Source organism: Narcine bancroftii, chromosome 7 (genome assembly GCF_036971445.1).
Source record: "Narcine bancroftii isolate sNarBan1 chromosome 7, sNarBan1.hap1, whole genome shotgun sequence".
Lineage (NCBI taxonomy): Eukaryota > Metazoa > Chordata > Chondrichthyes > Torpediniformes > Narcinidae > Narcine > Narcine bancroftii.
This window is the reverse complement of record NC_091475.1, coordinates 39,256,281-39,274,248: the sequence shown is the minus strand read 5'-3', so window position 1 is coordinate 39,274,248 and position 17,968 is coordinate 39,256,281. Positions and strand designations below refer to the sequence as shown.

Here is a 17,968-nt window from a genome sequence, read left to right as displayed (position 1 = left end):
AAATGAAATTTCACTTCCTTTCTGCACTGTTAGTAACTGATCCTTCAAGTTACATCCTTGTTTGTTTTCTGTAGTCAACTGTTTTGTTATTAGCCAATGACTTGTTCTCTTTCAAAAGAAAAATCTCTTCCTCCAACCTTTTATATTTCAATAATGCTGAGTCTCTTCCCTTAATAACTGCATTTATTTCTTAAGCAGTTATTCTTTTCTTCCATTTTCTGACTTTATGAATTTTATTTACAATTAAATCTTTATTCTTGTCAACTCTCTCTAGACCTTTCTCTCAGTCACTTTCAAAACTGAAGAATCATTGGATTCATTCACATTCTTTTGAAATCCAGTTTTATTTCCAAGTACAAAGTTAAAATCTTTCTGCTCACTGTTTTTGTAATTATTTAATATTTCCAAATCCTTTTTCAATATTTTGTTTTCTTAATGCAATTGCACCAAATTGTCAGTTGCATGTTCCTTTATTCCATCAGTGCAATTTTCTGCATTTGCTCGTTTTATGTTGAGATTTCTCCATTGAATTTGTCTACTGTAATCTCTGAGCTACAAAAACTCATTTCAAATTTGATATCAGTCTTTTGTTTTAGTCCTGACTCCCATTTAATTCTTCTTTCTTTGGCTTGGCTTCGCGGACGAAGATTTATGGAGGGGGTAAAAAGTCCACGTCAGCTGCAGGCTCGTTTGTGGCTGACCAGTCCGATGCGGGACAGGCAGACACGATTGCAGCGGTTGCAAGGGAAAATTGGTTGGTTGGGGTTGGGTGTTGGGTTTTTCCTCCTTTGCCTTTTGTCAGTGAGGTGGGCTCTGCGGTCTTCTTCAAAGGAGGCTGCTGCCCGCCAAACTGTGAGGCGCCAAGATGCACGGTTTGAGGTGTTATCAGCCCACTGGCGGTGGTCAATGTGGCAGGCACCAAGAGATTTCTTTAGGCAGTCCTTGTACCTTTTCTTTGGTGCACCTCTGTCACGGTGGCCAGTGGAGAGCTCGCCATATAATACGATCTTGGGAAGGCGATGGTCCTCCATTCTGGAGACGTGACCCATCCAGCGCAGCTGGATCTTCAGCAGCGTGGACTCGATGCTGTCGACCTCTGCCATCTCGAGTACCTCGACGTTAGGGGTGTGAGCGCTCCAATGGATGTTGAGGATGGAGCGGAGACAACGCTGGTGGAAGCGTTCTAGGAGCCGTAGGTGGTGCCGGTAGAGGACCCATGATTCGGAGCCGAACAGGAGTGTGGGTATGACAACGGCTCTGTATACGCTTATCTTTGTGAGGTTTTTCAGTTGGTTGTTTTTCCAGACTCTTTTGTGTAGTCTTCCAAAGGCGCTATTTGCCTTGGCGAGTCTGTTGTCTATCTCATTGTCGATCCTTGCATCTGATGAAATGGTGCAGCCGAGATAGGTAAACTGGTTGACCGTTTTGAGTTTTGTGTGCCCGATGGAGATGTGGGGGGGCTGGTAGTCATGGTGGGGAGCTGGCTGATGGAGGACCTCAGTTTTCTTCAGGCTGACTTCCAGGCCAAACATTTTGGCAGTTTCCGCAAAGCAGGACGTCAAGCGCTGAAGAGCTGGCTCTGAATGGGCAACTAAAGCGGCATCATCTGCAAAGAGTAGTTCACGGACAAGTTTCTCTTGTGTCTTGGTGTGAGCTTGCAGGCGCCTCAGATTGAAGAGACTGCCATCCGTGCGGTACCGGATGTAAACAGCGTCTTCATTGTTGGGGTCTTTCATGGCTTGGTTCAGCATCATGCTGAAGAAGATTGAAAAGAGGGTTGGTGCGAGAACACAGCCTTGCTTCACGCCATTGTTAATGGAGAAGGGTTCAGAGAGCTCATTGCTATATCTGACCCGACCTTGTTGGTTTTCGTGCAGTTGGATAATCATGTTGAGGAACTTTGGGGGACATCCGATGCGCTCTAGTATTTGCCAAAGCCCTTTCCTGCTCACGGTGTCGAAGGCTTTGGTGAGGTCAACAAAGGTGATGTAGAGTCCTTTGTTTTGTTCTCTACACTTTTCTTGGAGCTGTCTGAGGGCAAAGACCATGTCAGTGGTTCCTCTGTTAGCGCGAAAGCCGCACTGTGATTCTGGGAGAATATTCTCAGCGACACTAGGTATTATTCTATTTAGTAGAATCCTAGCGAAGATTTTGCCTGCAATGGAGAGCAACGTGATTCCCCTGTAGTTTACACATGAATAATCAACAGCAGAATTTGCAACATCTAATACTTCATTTTCATCTATTCCTAATGAAAATAATTCCTTCAGTATTGTTCTAGACACCTTTGATTTATTTTCACATGGATCTGTTTCCTTCAAAAGTGAATTTCTTATTGAAAGTCTTTTGCTGTTCCCACAACTCATCAACTTTCACAACCAAATTCCTGTTGACTCTTGTCTCTCACTGTTCTTGAGCAATATAATTATTTCCTTCTAAATGTCCATTCACTGTTCATCCTGTTCATTAATAGTTCTGACAGCATAAGGCCCATCTTCCCTATTTCGTATTACTTCTAATGGTTCCAAAGCCTTTGATACATTTGAACCAATCAGCACCTCTACCTCAGATTTAATTTCATATAGATAAATGTTTCACAGATAACAAAACTGATGAACATCGTCATTATGTGGAATATTTCCTTCATGCACAGGCATAGTCTTCTGGGTGTATAAAATTGGAAAATCACAAAAATCTTTGTCATGCAATCCAGCAACCTCTAAGCTTGAAACAATGGTGGATTCAATTACCTTTTCTTGTCCCATGGTTTTCAACATACCATGCAAAAGGATGCAGTACTGCCCAGGTCAAGAAATGCATACGTACATATCATTGCATACCTGTTCTTGACCTTGACTTGTACAGACACTATTGAGAGTTTGCAGTTGTCCTTACTGCCCCAGTAAGACCACTTATCTGAACCAAGGCTGTAACACTGTGGCTTGCTGCTTTCTTTGTTTCTGTTTGCTCATTTTGCAATTCCTTGCTCCTTTGGTGAATATGTAGTGTTACGAGCCCAGAGGACCCCAAAACCCAGTAGCAATAGATATTCACCAAGACAAATGGTTACTTAAACAAAAGTTCTTTGATTCACAGTCCAATCTCACTTCTCATTCCTCCAAGTTCACTGGTTGCAGGCAATTCTTGTACTGTGCACAGAATTTAACATTTATAAAGTTCACCAGGCTTTGGTGCTTGAAAAGTAAATGGTTACCACTCAGGAAGGTTCTTGTTGGTTTCCAGAGAGAGATTTGTTGTACGATGGACACCTAGCCACTTCAGTGTCTTGCTAAAGAAACTTGCCCCCTCAGGGTTTTCCAGATGATAACCTCTTTCTTTCAGATCACCACAGAGTGTCTTTTTGTTTCTCTTATTCCAAGTGAAACATTGGACAGGCAGTCTTCTCCTCTTGCATGAACCACAAGAGCTTTGACCAGTCTGAATTATGGACTTAGAACCCATCTTCCAAATGGGGTTTTCCACAAGCTTGCCAGCTTGACCTGATCCAGTCCAAGATGCTGTTACTGTCTGTAACACTGTAGAACTGATAGCTGTGTGTGTCTCTCTCTCCCTCTCACACACACTGAGAGGAAGCCTGTTTGACTCTCTCTGCTTGAAAAATCACATGACCCTCTTTGAACAGCAAGTTCCCTTCCAGACAGAATGCGGCTCCGACAAGCTCTTTCACCTGTTTCCTTTTTGTAAGCAACAATCCATTAGTGAAGTCTCTTGGGCACTCTCCAAAGCTTTTGCAAAGGCTGTGAGGCCTGGACATGTCTAGCATTAGCAGAGCTCCAGTATTTTAAATAAAATCTGCTTTAAAGTGTTTGTATGTGACCTACACTAACAAACCTTGCCCGAATTTATCTCCTCAAAACATACCTATATTCTAGGATGCTTCCGAATGCATGTATCAGAGTTTTTACTGATGTGTCCTCCATACAGACAGCTAAAACATACTCCATTTTCCTTTAGAAAAGTTATTTTCTCATCACGCGACTTCATTTCCAAATGCCCGCACTTTTCCAAAGTATACTCATCTTTACAGACAGTTTTCCTCAACAGGCAAACTCTCATTTCCTTTACTTACAACTGACACATTAGTGGGAAAGTTACACTTTCTCAATTTCTGACTAGGCTGTGGCTTGAACTTTTTTATGTCTTCACTTGCTGTTGGAGTATTCTTGATAGTCCCAAATACTGGTAAGGTTGTGATCTGCACATGCCATTCAAGGAACTCCACAATATCCCCAACGGTAGCATCCTTTCTATATTTTGTCTGGAGTTTGCAAATTCCTGTTCTCCACAAATCCATCAACTTAAAAGGCAATTTGCTTGTGATGATTAACATATTAAGCTCACTCATGAGTCCAATGTCTTTCAAGGCATTACAGCATCCTCTTAAAAAGAGGGCTTATGCTTGTAAAGCCTTTGCATCCTCCAATTTTATTGATGACCATGAAAGAACCTTATTTATATAGTCCCTGGCAATTTTATACTCATCGCCAAAATGATCTTGTAGTAATGCTTTTACCGTAGTGAAACCTCTTTCTGGGTCCATATGTAAGCAACTCCTCACCAGTTCCTTTGGTTGTTCTTCAATGTACTGTTCTAGGTAATAAAGATGATTTATGGCATTTTTATTCTTACTTTTGACATGTTCAAAAGATCTAATGAATGACTGATATTGAAGAGGATTTCTGTTTAAAAACTTGGATCTCAGGAGTCACGTGATGCTGAGGAAGGAGTAGGAGGGAAAAACCAGAGCTCCAGAAAAAAGAGTGAATTTGAGGGGGAAAAAACAGCCAAAAAAGAAAATATTGGAAGAAATACAGAAACACCACAATATTGGAGAGGGATAAAAATATTTCCTTAAAAAATTTTTTCAACTTCAGTGCCCCATGAGAATCAAGAACAGAGGCCTTGTGGTGGGGAAGATGGCAGAGCCTGTCCAATGTATCCAGAGCAAGGGGATAAAAGTCAAGAGTCGCGACCCACCCACTAGGTGGATGGGCCACCTGGATCACTTGTCCGAGACCCTGAAAGCACTGGATCACACAAGCTAACAAACTCGGGAAGGATCGTGGACATAGCCAGAGAGGGGGTGACACTGGTGCTACAGGGTGAGCCCTGCGTGTAGAGGGAGAGAAGGGAGGAAAGCAACATTGGCATCGGGAATGGTGGTGAGGTGAAGGGAGGCATGGGAGATAATGATCTCATGCCAAAAGATCGAGAGGGAAAGAGAAAAGGCACAGGCAGCGCGACAAAAGTGACCCTACCTGTGGAGTGGGGTGAACCTCATGGACAACGGCATGGATGCAGCAGCGGCGTCAGGAAGCATCATCGCGGGGAGCAACACGGAAGAGTTGGATGACCTGACAACACTAGCAGAGAAGAAAATAAAAGCAGGGCTGAAAGAAAAAGAAGGACCAGAACCTTTCATGAGGGATATTAAAGGAATGATGGAAGCTGTGGTGGAGGCTTCTGAAAACAGAATAAAGAAAGTTTTAAAGGATTTATCAAAGGAAATGGGAGAAACTAAGAGAGTTGTAGGAGAATTATCAGGGAGTGTGGCTATGGTAGAAGAAAGGGTGGAAGATAACATGGAAAGACCGGAAATAGAGACACCTGGGTAATGGAGAATAAAAAAAAAATGGGAAAGATTAGATGTACTAGAAAATTTAAGCAAAAGAAATAATATAAAAATAGTAGGGGTAAAAGTGGAGGTAGAAGGAAGAAACCCAATAACATTTTTTTAGGAATTGGATCCCAGAGATATTGGGGAAAGAGAAAATAGGGGGGAGGGAAACTTCAGATAGAGATTCGTCGATCTCCTCTTCCAAAACCTAGCCCAGGTCAGAGACCTCGCTCTGTCTTGATTAGGTTTACGAAATATCAAGACAGAGAAAAAATCCTGCTAGAGAGAGGGGTGGCCCTGCAGAATTTGAAGGGGTAAGATCCTCTTTTACACTGATTTAACTATGGTGTTCTTAAATAAGTGCAAAGCATTTAATCCAGTTAAAAAAAAGTCCTAAGAAGCAAGGGAATTGGGTCTACATTATTGTATCCAACATCCCCGATGATATTTTTATCTGAGGTGGAAGAATTATTTTTTTTATGGAGTCCAAAGAGTCACTAGTATATGTAAATACTGCACTTTGACTGCTGCTCCCAAAAAACTCCTAAGGGAGATGGTAAGAGAAAGAATGAAAGAAAAATGATCTTGTCAATAATATAAATACTACAGAAATAAGGAATACTTATTTCTTTTACACACACACACACACATATATATATATATATATATATCTATATAAAAAAATTTTTAAAAACATTTGTTGCGAGCTCCAGAGTGACCAAGAGGGTAGTGTGATGAGAAGATGAGTGCAATGTGTGGCTGGTGCCAGGGGAGGATGGAAGAATAGGAGCTGAGGAAAAGATGTATAGATAATGTATTGATGTTATTTGTTTGGTTGTTTTTTACCTCTTACTTTAGTTTTCCAGGGTGAGCGGCTGTACATTCAGGTCAGGCAGCGGAGCACAGCGCTCTTCCAATTATCTTTCCACAAGAATGGTTGGAATTGATGGCTTGGAGCTGGCCACGGCGCATTCAGAAAGGTTCGTCTTTAGGCGTAAGGGCAAAGAAACTCCACCTTTACAGACGGATGTTTTCCCTGCTTGAAAGAAGTTTATTCAGTAGCTGCAATACTCCTTACTCACATGATATTTCTCTAGATTACTGAACATATTAGTAAGAGAGGCAGTTCAGTAAAAAGTAGTAAAATTAGTAGCATAATATATAATGTTAGAGTTTCTAAAATAGATGTAGTAACTGTATTTGACAATCCGGTTCACTTAACGAAAATTCAGAATTTAGAGTTAACTGGTCAGGAAAATATGTAGTGCTTTTCATATCTTCAGAACATCTCAATGCAGTTTATCCCTGCAGATGTACAGCATTTTGTTTGGAAAGTGCTAAGCTTTGTAATATTGGAAAGATTTAGTAATGTGAAGTTCAAAACTACAAATTATTTAAAAATATATAGTTATACAGTACGTTTCTGATTTATACGAAATGCTCAGGACCGGATGTGTTAACTACGTTTTCCAGATATCTGATCTGTAGCCCAGTTTAAACAGCAGAATAGTTGTATCACTTTCACAGCACCAGCGATCGGGATTGGACCGGTGTTTGAATCCTGCGCTGTCTGCACCTTCTCCCCGTGTCTGCATGGGTTTTCTCTGGGGGCTCTGGTTTCCTCTCACCGTTCAAACGTATCGTGGGTGTCGGTTAATGGGCTGTAAATTGGGTAGTACGGACTCGTGTGCTGAAGTGCCTTGTCACCGTGCTGTATGTCTAAATTTCAAATACTTTTAAAAAAAAACTTTAAAACATTTAAATTTTATTGTAATTACATTTAATTTAATTTCATTATTTTTAATCACAATTACTTATCCTCTTCCAAATACAAACAAGATATTTCTAGATCAGTGATCAGTTATTTGACTGTGGTGTAAGTGTGAACCATTGATTCTTCCCCCCCATACCCCCAACTCACATGCACTTTGTACTATAACCACTGGTTAGCTCTCAAGAATGGAAAAGCAATTTTCAACAATTAAATCACGCAATATATCTCAAAGCAGAAATCAAAACTGAAGCCTACTGCTGTGCATTACTGAGTACAACCTTGTAGGTCTTTCAGTCCCACATAATAAAGGTAATCTTTCTGTGTACAGTCTTAAAAAAATCATAGACATCATATGAAAACCACAACATTCAAATTAGAAAATAAAAAGTCCTGGTGCAGGATAATAAAGTTGAAGACAAATATAACGATTAATTGTCCAACCAAAATTTAAGAAAATTATGAAATATGCAGAATCTTTTATTTCTGACATACAAGCTTACATTCTTGTTTCTGTTCCCTGTGATTAAAGATACCTTTGTTGGTAGAACTTAGAAAATTACGCCTCCATTTTCAAAATCTGTAATGACGAAACTAGTTGAAGGCATGACACTATGCATTCCTGCATTTGATGGATCCACAAAAACATGGAATTTCTTCTTCAGGTATAGTCCCCTCTGAGTAACTGTAGTCCCATGTCAACTCTGATCCTGCTTTAATATGCCTAACAAAAACAGGCACACAGAATAAGTCTCTCAAATAAGGACCTTTCTTAAAACTACTTTCAACCAATTGAAATTAATAGACAATTACACATGATAAGGATCAAATATATGAATATTGTAGTATACTTATTAAACAAATCCAGTTCCAATATTGGTGTGTAACAAGTAAATGAATCCTATATCAGCTGTTTTTCAAAATTCTAATTAATAATTGTCCAAAATTACGTTTATCAAATAAATATTTTGTATTTGTCTGTTAATATTCACTTACCTATTGGCAAAAAATGCCACCCAGGGGAAATTCTTATTGTGAGTATCCACAAAAACACTTTGCACCATGAGATTTGGATCACAGCTGTGCTGTAAGCAAACAGATTATGAATACAAGATCAGAATGCACAAACAATAATATTACGTTGAACATAGGAAATTGTAAGATGACAAATACAAGTACTGTAACATGATCAGGAACCAGAAGTAAAACACAAAATTCTGTGGACACCATGGTTGAAGAGAAAACACAAAATGCTGGAGAAACTCAGCAGGTCAAATTGTGCCCTTTATGTAGCAAAGGCAGAGATACATAACTGACATTTCAGGCTTGAGTCCTTCATCAAAGTATGAGAAAATGCTGGTGAGCATCAGAACAAGAGTGGGAAGGGGAAGGGAGGGGAGGTGGTGATGGCAGGGCAGGAGATAATACGTGGAGAAGGGAGGGAGGGGACAGCAGCAGGAAGAGACAAAGTGCTTTCAGTCCTTCTGTGTGGGGGATAGAGGTATAAAGGGATTGGACATCCATCATGAAGATGAGGCGGTCCGGTTCAGGGAATTTGAAGTTGTTGAGGAGATGGAGAGCATGTGAGGTGTTGCAGATGTAGGTGGGGAGGGATTGGACCAGAGGAGAAGGATAGAGTCATGGTAGGATGAAATTAGTTCAGAGGAGCAGAAACAGGCAGAAACAATGGGTTACCTAGATGGTTGAGTTTATCTTGGGTGGGAGGTAGAAACGGGCAGTGCGGGGGTGGGAGAGAATGAGGTTGATAGCCATGGAGGGGAGGTGATGAGATTGGAGATGGTTTTTGAGGCAGTGGCTTGATGTTTGGTGGTGGGGTCCTGTGCGAGGGGTCGATAGGAGGAGGTGTCTGAGAGCTGTCAACTGGCTTCAGCAAGATAGAGGTCAGTGCACCAGACCACAACTACCCCACCCTTGTCAGCGGGTTTGATGGTAAGATTGGGATTGTTGCGGAGTGGAGGGCAGAGCGCTCTGAGGAGGTGAGGTTGGAGGTAAAGTTGATGTCGGCAGCAGTTGAAAATAAAAAGGACAAGAGTGGGCAGCGGTCCAGGATGAGGTGTCCAGGAGGATGAAGAAAACTTGAAATGGGAGAAAGGGTCTTGGGTGGAGAGTGGAGAGTCGCGGTTACGGACGTGGGCCCGGAGGCGACAGAAGAAGAGTTTGGCATTGCAGCGTGCACGGAACTCATTGAGGTGTGGGCGGAGGGGGACAAGGGTGAGGCCTCTATTGAGGACTGAGCACTCTCTCTCAGAGAGGGGAAGGTCAGAGGGGATAGTAAAAACCAAACAGGGATTAGAATGGGGATCTGTGTTATAATGGGTGTTGGGGGGGAGTGGGAGGTGGTGGGTTGGGGAGGTCTGAGAGTGAAGGTGGGAGGTGGGGGAGATTGGACGGTGGAGAAAGGGGATTGGCGGGGATAGGAGGGTTGGGGAGATGAGGAGCAGGGAAGGTCGGGGGGGTAAAAGTTAAGTTCTGAGGATTGGGGTAGGGGAGAAGGAGAGGGCAGGGAGGAGGAGAATGGAATGGAATGGGGAGGAGTGTAGGATAGGGAAGTAGTAGTGAGGGGGATAAGTGAGTGGGATCCAGCTGTGAGATCAAGACTCTGGTAACAAGACTCGGGAGCCATGTGGTGTGAGTCAGCGAGAGAGGCTCCAGCATCTTCTTCTGCTGGAGTCGGCAGTCGAGGTGTCAGGAGCTCCGGTAAGTAGGGGATCGGGCTTGGTGTTGTGGTGAGCGGTCATGGCTTTGGGAACTCCGTAGGGTCCATGGTTGGGGTTGGTGTTCTGGTGAGTGTTCATGACATTGAGAACTCTGTGGGGGTCCGCAGCCGGAATTGGTATTGCGATCAGTGGCTGTGACGTTGGAGCTCCATGGGGTCTGCAGCCGGGGCCTGGGTGGAGTGAGCAGTGTTGGGAGCTCCATTGGGTGGGCAGCCAAGGTCAGGCTCGGGTCGGCAGCCAAGGCATTAAGAGCTCTTGGGGGGGGGGGGGGTAGGCTGCCGGGGTCGTTGTTCCAGTCAATGGCCGTGGCCTCATCAGGAGGTCAGCAGCCGTGGCGTTAGGAGTTACGGAAGGCAGGCAGCCGGGGCCAAGTGGAGGATCCACATGGAGGGTCAAAGTGGCTGCACTCTCGAGGGAGGCGAGGTTATGATTCTTTATGGATGCTAGGTAGATGTAAAGCCGCCGGTTGACCAGGAACCAGGACCAATATAGTCAATGTTTTGGAAACGAGATGAAGGTGAGTGCTCAGAGTGCAGCTGAAACAAGGACTGTTCTATGAATCCCAAAGAGAGTCAAACACAACTTGGATCTACGCAGGATCCCAGAACTATACCTTTGATTTGGAGGATGTGAGGAGATGTTATTCAATGTGAAAATAAGTTCAGCCAGGAAAGGATGGGATGAAGGGGAACTGAATGAGCCCTCAGAAACAGTGGCAAGCCTTTAGATCAAGAGTTATGGGATGGAGGGAAATACAGCAAGATGATCTGCACAAATGAAGAGGATAAGCTACAAGTTATTAACACAAGATTATCCACATTGGAACAGCATTCTATAAATAAATGAAAGCTGAACGTAAAGAAATGGGAATGGTAAAATTCCAATCCATGTAAATTCATACTGTGAATAATGAAAGACAGTTTCTCCTTGATCTAAATTTCAGGTGATTCTATCAAGAGTTTATCCCTAAACTCAGCAATGACAAAACTTTCCAACTATTTTACACCATTTATATAGTGAAGCCAAAGGAAACATATATTCATTTATCTAAGAAAAATATTAAGTGCCAAAGCTGGTATTAAGCGTAAATGCAACAAGATTCTTTTTATGGGGAAAAATAGTGGGATAAATCAGGAATATCAAAATGTTGATGTCCTTGCAACAAACAAGGAGTTTGAAACCCAATATCTACTGGTGGAAAACAGAAGCAGTGAGAGCAAAAAAACTGAGCTATTGGAAACATGAGATTCTCATACTAAGTGGAAAAAAGTTGGAACCAGGAAATGAACAGCACACCAGTCTTATTTGTCACCTTTAAGCTTCCCCATTAACAATTCAATAATTCAATCTCAGAGCAACATTCAGCTAAATCTAGCAGAGACATTCCCTTTGTCTTATCCATCTGCCTGCTTTCTCTGAAATTTGAAGCCAATTTTATTCTGTCTTTCCAGGTTCTGACAAAGGGTCTTCAACCCAAAGTAACAATTCAGATTCTCTCTCTATAGATGAGGCCTGACTTGGTGAGTGCATGCAATGTTTTCTGTTTTTGTGTTGCCAGCATTTGTTGCTTTTTAAAAGTTTTGAACAATTAAAGCACTATTTAAGTGAAGGAATATGTTCAATTTTCCATTAGAGTTCATTGCTCATTTTGCCTTAGCCTCTTTTGTCAAAATATACATCATCTACTTTTACAGTAATGGGAAATTCATAAAACTTGCAAAGAAATATAAGAAAGCTGACAAATATTTTACACTTATTACTTCCTGCAATATTGGATACTTACATTAAGAAAACGTCCTATGTTTCCTTCTTCTGTAGCATCCAGAAAGTAATAGCCATCCGTTAGGTCATCACCTTCCCAGAATCTCTGTAATTTTGGCACCTGTTCCTTGCAATCGTTACCTTGGACCAATTTGTTTTCTCTATTTATATTTTCATTATCTGTTTTATTTTCTTGTTTTTCTGCTTCTTGTTGTATTTGTTGAGACAACAATGAACTCTCAAAAATGTTTCCACTGAAAGGGACAGAATGGCTTTTCCCATAATCAATGCTGTTTCTGTTCTCTAAAACTCCTGTAAAATTAAAAATTTATAGTTTGTAAGACAGGCAAATTTCTAATGTTACACTTAAACCACACAAATTATCAGCCAGAGAGTATTTAGTTGTGATCATGGCTGCACCTAGGTCAATTTCAATACCTGTTCAGCAGTCATCTGAAACAAAAGTGAAATGTTTCACTGTATATCTATAATGATACAGAGAAAGGAAGAGGTTTCAATGAGAAGACAGAATTTCACCTTCATAATAAACATGTGGTGATACTGAAACAAGCCAAAGTAGATTGGTGAGAATTAGGTTGGAGTTTTACTCCATGTATTGGTTTCAATACATCTGTTCAAAGTCCAGACTGCCAGCGATACCATTTCAGTGTTATGATGACTTGGAGGCCCCAGAATACAATTCATGCCTTTGATATCCTTAATTCTTTTACACAGTGTGTGGTGGCACACCACTAGGCAGGTGAACCGGCCCCACTTGTAATCCAAGCGGCGGGGCAGTTGGTCAAAATGGAGCCGTCGGGGGTTTTCCCTTCTTCTCAGCACAGGGCTCAGAAGCCCACGCTGGGGGACCACGTGATGCCCAGGTGACGTCAGCGCCCCCCAGCGCAGTTCTCAGCCAGGTTCGGGCTGGGAGTACAAGTCCAGCCCAGCAGCATACAATAAATCAGTTCTGCTCACTGAGCTCAACCCATCTGGTTGTGTGTGTTCTTTCAGTAGCAGTGTAGCTGCCACTACAATTGGAGACCCTGACTGGTTCAAACGTCTTTGAACCCATCATGAGCGAACCTGGGATCAGTGCTATAGCTGTCAAGCTGCCTGAATTCTGGGTTCAGGAGCTGGAGACCTGGTTCGGCCACATGGAGGCTCAGTTTCACCTCTGCCAGATTTCATCTGACATGACCAAATTCTACCATGTGGTCGCCGCCCTGGACCAGGCCACCTCATTCAGCACCCACCCACCGAAAGCAAATACGAGACCATCAAGCGAATGCTTACTGGATCCCATGGACTATCCAGGCACCACCGTGCTGCTCGGATTCTGCACCTCGACGCCCTGGGGCACAGGTCCCCGATGGACGAGATGCTCGCGCTCATGGGTGATCACACCAACTGCCCACTCGTTGAGTGCATTTTCCTCGACCATCTGCCCGAGGACATCTGGCCGTTACTGGCCCAAGAGAGCTTTACCGACCCGAGGAAGGTTGCTCAGAAGGCCCAAGAGCTATGGCTCGAATGATTCCCGGAGGGCTTGGCGGTCCAGCAGGACACGAGCCATGGGCATGACCAGGCCATGCCCCCCCCCTAGTGCTGCGGTAGAGCATCCGGCCCCTGCAGGGGCCACCAAGAGCATAACCAGGGGCATGGCATCCGCTCCAGGCCTCTGCTTCTACCACCAGCGCTGGGGAGTCAAGGCTCGGAAGTGCCGTCAGCCCTGCTTGTTCCAGGGAAATGAGCAGGCCGGCTGTTGTTAATGGCTGCGGCAGCTGGCCAAGGACACAGCCTCCTCTACATGCGGGACTCAGTTAGCGGCAGGCGGTTCCTTGTCGACACTGGGGCCTATCCTGGCCAGCGTCATCCCGGCCACGGGCATCGAGTCCAGGAACCGACCTCGAGGACCCCCCACCTTGCGGCCAACGCAACAGAGATCTGGACTTATGGAGATAAGGCAGCCCACTTCCAGATCGGCCGATGAAAGTTCTCATGGAGGTTCACCGTCTCATCCCTTCCGAACGCCATTCTGGGTACTGACTTCCTCCTCCTATGGGTTTCTGGTGGACATTCGGGGTAGGCGCCTGGTGGATGCCTGTACTTTCCAGGCCATTCGCCTCGACGCCTCCCGCACAGAGCAGCCACAGATGGCCATGATCAGTACGCCCAGAGAAGAGTTCCAGCGAATCCTGGATGAGTTTCCGACCCTCCTCAAGCCACAGTTCTCCACTGCCACACCACACCACGGAGTGTTCCACCACATCCCCACCCAGGGCCCACCGGTTCACACCAAAGCACGCTGGCTCCCCCCTGACAAGCTCCAGGTGGTGAAGGAGGAGTTTTTGCTTCTGTTGGAGCTGGGGATCATTCACCTGTCCGACAGCCCGTGGGCCTTGCCACTCCACCTGGTCCCGAAAGCCTCTGGCAGCTGGCACCCCTGCGGAGACTATCGATGGCTCAATGAGGTGACAGTTCCTGACTGTTACCCCATCCCTCACATCCAGGACTTTACAGCCAACCTGCATGATGCGAGGGTTTTCTCCAAGGTTGACCTGGTGCGCGGGTATCACCAAATCCCGGTGCACCATGAGGACATATCCATGATAGCCATCATCACCCCCTTCAGCTTGTTCGAATTCCTTCGCATCCCTTTCAGGTTCAAGAATGCCACTCAAACCTTCCAGTGCCTCATGGACTCAGTGTGTAGGGACCTTGATTTTGTCTTCATTTACTTAGACAACATCCTCGTTGCCAGCAAGGATTGGGTGCAACACAAGGCCCACCTGCGCACCCTCTTCTCCCGGCTGGCCGACTTCGGCCTCACCATCAACCCAGCCAAGTGCCAGTTTTGGAAAGAATCCATGCAGTTCCTGGGCCATACCATCACAGCCGAGGGAGCCACGGCTGCTGCTATGAAGGTCGCCGCTATCAAGGAGTTCCCACATCTGGACAATCTCAAGGGGCTTTAGGAGTTCGCAGGTATGGTCAACTTCTGCAACCGATTCATCCTGGGAGCTGCGCGCCTCATGCAGCTGCTATTCGTCCTCATGGCAGCCAAGCACAAAACCTAGACCCCAGAGGCCTGCAGTGCATTCGAAGCCACCAAGGACACCCTCACAAAGGCTACCATACTCGCCCACCCGCACACCGACCTGCATATGGCGCTCTCCGTCGATGCCTCTGCCACAGCCATCAGCGCTGTCCTGGAGCAGCAGGTGAACGGAAAATGGAAGCCGCTGGCATTCTTCAGTCGGCTTCTCTGGCCACCAGAGAGCAAGTATAGCGTTTTTGACTGTGAGTTACTGGGCATGTACCTGGCGGTGTGGCATTTGCGCTATTTCTTGGAGGGGAGGACTTTTACCATCTTCACTGACCACAAACCCCTCACTCAGGCACTCATGATGGCGAAGGACCCCTGGACGGCCTGCCAGCAGCGTCACCTCTCCTTTGTGTTGGAGTTTACCACCGACATTCAGCACAAGGCGGGGAAAGACAACATGGTCACCGATGCACTCTCGCAACCAGCCATCTGCGCGCTGACGCCCGGCCTTGACTTTGACCAGCTTGCCCAGGACCAGAAGTCCGACGAGGAGACGCGAGTCTTCAGGACTGCCATCACGGGCCTGCGGTTCCAGGGCCTCCCAACTCCGAGCGGCGGAAGCACCATCCTGTGCGATGTCTCCATGGGCACCCCACGGCCAGTGGTTCCCCAGCAGTAGTGCAGGCTAGTCTTCCATCACATCCATGACTTTTTGCACCCGTCCATCAGGTCCATGGTCCGGATGGTGGCATAGCGGTTCGTCTGGCACAGGCTGCAGAAGCAGATCATGGGCTGGGCCAGAATATGCACCCATTGCCAGATGTTCAAGGTACACAGGCACACCAGGGTGCCCGTGCAAGAGTTCGAGCACATCCGGGAACAGTTCAGCCACATTCACGTGGACATAGTCGGGCCCTTACCCGTTTCCCGGAGCAACCTTTAACTGTTCATGGAGGTGGACCACACCATTCATTGCCCCAAGGCAATCCCGATGCCAGACACCTCCATGGACTCCTGCTCCCGAGCGCTGTTGCATGGTTGGGTTGCATGGTTCGCCGTTCCGAATCACCTCACCAGTGATCGGGGCACCAGTTCACCTCTGCGCTCTGGGCACAGCTCACCAACAGGTTGGGGATCGAGCTACACTGCACCACAACCTATCACTCGCAGGCCAATGGGCTGGTCGAGCTTCTGCATCGCCACCTTAAGTCTGCACTGATGGCCCACCTCACCGGTCCTGACTGGGTGGACGAACTGCTTTGGGTGCTCCTGGGCATCTGCTCCACGCCCAAGGAGGATCTGCAGGCATCATCAGCTGAGCTGGTCTACGGCACACCGCTGGCACTTCCTTATGAGTTCATCAACACGCCTCACAACCCCCAGCGGTCGCCGCACGAGCTACTTCCCCCATCTCCGGGCCCGCTTGGACTCCTTCGCACCCTCACCATCGCCCAGAAACGGCACACGGCTATCTCACGTCCCCAGTGACCTGCTTTCCACAGAGTACGTTTTTATTCGGTGGGGCCTGCCCGCGGCACCTCTGCAGAGACCTTACGAGGGGCCGTACAAGGTTGTCCAGCGTTCAGAGTCTACGTTCACGCTGGACACCGGCAGCAGGGAGGAACTGTTTACTGTGGACAGGCTGTAGCCAGCGCACCTCGACCCCACCAAACCAGTGATTGTGGCCCAGCCCAAGAAGCGAGGCCGCCCAGCTAAAAAGGACATTAGCACCAGTTCTGGGGGGGCTGTGTGGCGGCACACCACTAGGCAAGCGAACCAACCCCACTTGTAATCCATGCGGCGGGGCAGCCGGCCAAAATGGCGCTGTCTGGGGGGGTGCCCTTCCCCTTCTTCTCAACAAAGGACTCAGAAGCCCGCGCTGGGGGACTACGTGATGCCTGGGTGACATCAGCGCGGTTCTCAACCAGGTCCGGGCTGGGAGTATAAATCCAGCCCAACAGCCTACAATAAATCAGTTCTGCTCACTGAGCTCAACCCGTCTGGTTGTGTGTTCTTTCAGCAGCAGTGCAGCTGCCTTAATTGAATCGTGCTGCTCAACTGACACATTACGTTAGGTGGTTACACATGACTGTTGACTGCCATTCGATACCAAAGACTCCCTAGACTACTTGTTTCCAAGTCTATACTATTGTGTTCTTTTGTTGTTAATGGACAAATCTGAGGTGTTGATAAGATCTTTATCTCAATTCTAATGCACCCCTGGACGTTTCTGAAGAGGATATTGCAGGGTTTATAATACTGGTGGCATCTCTAGCCCCTTTCATACTTGCATCCCACTAAATTGGCTATTCAGTGTCCTGGGATAGGAATGGGGGTTTGGCTTTTCACACTTGACAACTCCTAACTGGGACTCTGAACACTTTCACACTTGCAAGGAGCCATCCCCGGGGTTAGGAATGTTCTACCTTCTACTGGTGCAATTACCCGTTTCACACTTACCTGATTGCAACACTGGCATTTGCAGAGGCTGGGGTTGTACTAGGGGTCAAGGCCATCAATCCCTGGCGATGACATCATCTGACAACGGCACTGAGCTGATTTTGCTTTTACACTTGGCACTTTAAAGGCTGATTGGTGGTTAATTCCTGGGGTCACTTGCAAGTGTGAAATGGGCTTATGTCATTTCAGAATTTGACATTCTGGTCTTTCTTGTTTATTATTGTCATGCTATTTTACAACTGTTTCAGAGGGTGACTGAGAGTCAACCTCAATGTTATAGGTTTGGAGCCAGAGGTAATAATGGAAAGTTTACTTATTTAATAGACATTAATGAACCAGTTTGTTTTAATGTTAATCCAACAATCTCAAGGACACCATGAAGCTCCTGACATTATTTTTTTTAATTTTAAAATAAGCTATATTCAAATTCATCATATTATAGGATTTTAAATAGCAATTTATTAGTCCTGCAATATAACCACCATCCCATCACCTAACTTGTACACAGTTAAGGGATTACATAAATAGGTAAAGGCCTATCACAGCCAAGT

General features: G+C 45.6%; 1 protein-coding gene and 1 long non-coding RNA gene across 12 annotated transcripts in view; one reads left to right on the top strand and one right to left on the bottom strand.

The window, feature by feature from the left end:
• LOC138738790 (uncharacterized) overlaps positions 1 to 17,968 on the top strand; it is a 46,042-nt gene that overhangs the window by 25,262 nt on the left and 2,812 nt on the right. The window contains exons 5-6 of the long non-coding RNA XR_011341736.1: positions 6,497 to 6,618; positions 11,599 to 11,667. This is a non-coding gene — a long non-coding RNA (uncharacterized lncRNA). The remainder of the gene's footprint in view (positions 1 to 6,496; positions 6,619 to 11,598; positions 11,668 to 17,968) is intronic.
• The window catches only part of LOC138738784 (histone-lysine N-methyltransferase SETDB2-like), a 123,203-nt gene continuing 112,636 nt past the window's right edge, over positions 7,402 to 17,968 (bottom strand). For 10 of the 11 annotated variants that reach the window (XM_069889697.1, XM_069889696.1, XM_069889694.1 and 7 more), the window contains 3 exons: positions 11,931 to 12,220; positions 8,406 to 8,494; positions 7,402 to 8,133 (listed from right to left, as the gene is read on the bottom strand). In XM_069889697.1, the coding sequence (XP_069745798.1) occupies positions 8,022 to 8,133; positions 8,406 to 8,494; positions 11,931 to 12,220 (491 nt within the window). In that variant the 3' untranslated portion in view covers positions 7,402 to 8,021. Of the gene's footprint in view, positions 8,134 to 8,404; positions 8,495 to 11,930; positions 12,221 to 17,968 lie in introns of those variants that run through there. The other variant, XM_069889703.1, reaches the window with a different exon arrangement.